Below are 3,330 nucleotides of genomic sequence, written 5' to 3'. Positions count from 1 at the left end.
GAGGAGAACACAGGCAGGGACACTGGAGGCTCCTGGCTGGCTCAACCCTGAGCACTACCAACGGCACTGGGCTGGGCCATGTGTGGGCCCTTGCATCGGAGGTGGCTCCGTCCCGCTTGCACTGTGCCCAGTGCATAGGGAGGCTGAGCCTGTAGCTGGGAGCCCCCTTAGCCCGGCATCCTGCCCTGGCCAAGTTGTGTCCCCTTTTGGGCAGGGCAGCTGTGGTACATCCCCATGGAATTGCATAGGCCGGACCAAGCCAGGTCCCACCTCGGGTGCCTCTGGGCACCCCTGCCCGCCACCAGGGCCTGAGTCTGTGGAGCCCTGGGGCTGCCCCCCATTCCCTCCTGGCCCCTGCTCTCCAGCTGCCACCTTCTCAAGGGCCTGGCCAAGCCAGCCTGCCTGTGGTGCCTCCCCCCATGCCTGCTTCTCCCCACACCAGCCGGATCCTGCCCCGAGCACTCAGCCCCCGTGCTCAGTGCCCCAGTGGGATGGGGCCTCTGTTTGCCCAAGCCCCAGATAGACCCTTCCTCTCAACCCTGGGCCTGGGCTCCCCCTATTCCAGGAGTGTTGGGGAGGCCTGAGTGCCCTGGCCCTAGTGGCTGCTGCTGGGGTGTCACTGCCTCTGTCTGCCAGACACTGCCCTGGACCAGCAGGCCCAAGCCACAGCTAGTTGCAGTGGGAGATGTGGGTAGCAAGGGACATGCCTTCTTTCCCCGCCCCCCCCCCCCCCCCCCGTCTTCTTTCTCTCTCTCTCTCTTTTTCTGTCTCTCTCTTTTTCTTCTCTTCTCTCTTTCTCTCCTTGTTTTTTTCTCTCTTTTCTCTCCTCCTTCTTTGTCTCCTCTTTTTTCTCCTCTTTTTTCTTTCTTTACCTTTCCCTTTCTTTTCTCTCTCTCCTCTCCTTTTTTCTCTCTTTTTTCTTTCGCTTCTCTTTATCTCTTTTTTTTTCTTTCTCTTCCTCTCTTTTTCTCTATCCCCTTTATTTCTCTTCTGTCTCTCTTTCTCATCTGGTGATTCTGATGCCCTTACGAATTTGGTGCCCAGAGCAAGTGCCCCTCTCACCCACCCTCAGTTATACTACTGGCATGAGAGGAAAAAAAATGGGTTTAAGAGGAGTTAGTTTGAACAAGTTGGAATAAAGTAGCAGGGAAAAGTTGTTTGTTGGAGCTTTTTCCGAAATTCTCTTCAGTAGATCCTATTTAAAATAAGTGTACTGAATTAGTGACAGAATATCTTCACACATTTGAATACATTATAAAATTAACTGAAAGATGATCTATACTCAGGACAGGGAGAATGTTTTATTTTTCAAAAAATGATCTGACACAGTTTGAGCACTATACAAATAATGTGATTTACTTACAAAGTGCTACACTTACTCTGTAGGCTACTTACTAATACTGTACAGACATCAAATTAAAACATTTCTATTTAATAACAGATTGTGGTTATTATTGATATTGTTAATAATTAACTACTTATGGAACTGTGTATACAGATACACAGAATACTATATTGGGAATATTAGATTAACTAAATAGAGAATCTCAGAAGCTAAGCATTTGAGGATTGATAACTTACTTCAGTTTCTTCAGTAAATCTCTACATTTGCCTCATATGATTTAGCTGATGAACAATACTGAACAACAAACTAACCTTTCTGTTTTCTGAATTTCCTATCATATTAATGATATGTGTATCCATTAGCAAATTACCTCCCCTCCGTAAGAGCTACTCTCACATCTCTGAAAATTTTCTATCCTTATTACGCACTTTAATTTCTCTAATCTTCAGACCCCCATGTTACATAACCATCCTTTTTTGGTAAGGACTGGAGAAAACTCCCTTAGGAGCAGTAAGCAAGTTTTCTCCAGCCAGTTTGGCAGTTTTAGAGGGACTAAGGTAAGTGGTCAGGTGTAATGATACAAAAAAAGAGTTACCATAGAGACAGGAGTTACTAAAGATAGGATCATAGAAATGGCCATTCTTTATCACATTCAAGTTCCATCTGTTATGAGACCTCCTCTCTTATAGTGGGTACCATCAGATGCTAGGGGTGCAAAAATACCACAATCAAACACCACAATTAGTTAGTTTGATTGTAGCACTAACACAATCAAACACAATCTAACAATCAAACATGAATCAAGGGTTTGATTGACAAATCTACAATCAAACACCACAATCAAACACCACAATCAAACACAATCTAACAATTAGTTAGTTTGATTGTGGCACTTAGTTGGCAAAAGTACCAAACTAGGCAGATAATCTATTTTGGCATTTTGCATTGTCATGTTTCACCAGACCATCTGCGTAAATTAGGGTCACACATTGTTTCTCCTCCCACATTAGCGCTCATCCCAATTTCTAATATTTAGACATGGATTATGCCTAAGATGAAAAGAAGCTTATGATCTACCTTCCTTACTTTAAGAGGGGGTCTTCTTGGGGCCGATTTACCTTTGGCCTGCCCACCTGTTTCTGGGCCAACCACCCGCCTTCCCACCTGCCACGCCTTGTTGTTCATTGATTAATGATCTTAATTAGGCAGGAGGCTGCCCATTCTTGCCCCGATGCCAGGGGGCACTATCTGCGGCTCCATACCTCCCCTACAATGCAGCCCATGCCTCACAGGTGGCACCTGCTGATATTAATCTCGCTGGCCCCACACTGGGCCCCAGACTTCTCTAATCAGGACCCCTCCAAGATCTCTCCATTCCGGTGGCCTACTCCACCTTCATTCAGGCTATCTGAAACTCCCTGAAACTATAGCTCCCTGAAACTATTTTCCCCTCTCAGGTGTGGTCCTCCCGGGATCTTTGGCCATACAGGCCCTGGCCTCACCTCCAAGGCCAGTTGGAAACCCCAGGCCGTCTGAGCTCTGGGCATCCCTCGCAGTGGGCCCCTGGCCCTTTTGACCATGCTGGTCCTGGCCCCAGCATTGACCAGTCAAGGGTACTCTATCAGGTCTGAGTCTCTAGCCCCACTCTATCTCCTGGGGTCTGCCCTCTGGGCCCTACTAGTGGGTGATCCACCCGGTTGTGAGAGCTGGGGTTAAGGCACCCCGACCCACCTTTCACCGGGGTGGTAACTGGCCTTGCCTCCCACACCGCTGAGATCCCCACCAGGCCACCCACTCCCGGCAGGGTGCAGTTTTAGGTCATGCCCAGGACCAGGAACCTCCTAGGCATCCCCTACAGCTCCTCCCCTACCTCCAGGATGATACCAGCAGCCTTGCAGCCAGGTAATGTTGCTGCCTGGCCTGCCAGCAGGGAACTGGTCTATTTATATAGGCAGCCAGGAATCTAAAATGGCTGCCACCAACAA

The 3,330-nt window shown here is 48.3% G+C and overlaps 1 protein-coding gene across 1 annotated transcript in view; it reads right to left on the bottom strand.

The window, feature by feature from the left end:
* The window catches only part of TMEM156 (transmembrane protein 156), a 96,860-nt gene that overhangs the window by 35,212 nt on the left and 58,318 nt on the right, over nucleotides 1-3,330 (bottom strand). Inside the window, exon 2 of the mRNA XM_014522534.2 lies at nucleotides 1,941-2,027. Coding sequence (XP_014378020.2) covers nucleotides 1,941-2,027 — 87 coding nt within the window. The remainder of the gene's footprint in view (nucleotides 1-1,940; nucleotides 2,028-3,330) is intronic.

The sequence above is a fragment of the Alligator sinensis genome, unplaced genomic scaffold (assembly GCF_000455745.1).
Source record: "Alligator sinensis unplaced genomic scaffold, ASM45574v1 scaffold246_1, whole genome shotgun sequence".
Taxonomy (NCBI): domain Eukaryota; kingdom Metazoa; phylum Chordata; order Crocodylia; family Alligatoridae; genus Alligator; species Alligator sinensis.
The sequence above is the reverse complement of the archived record's forward strand: the minus strand, read 5'-3'. Positions and strand labels throughout refer to the sequence as shown.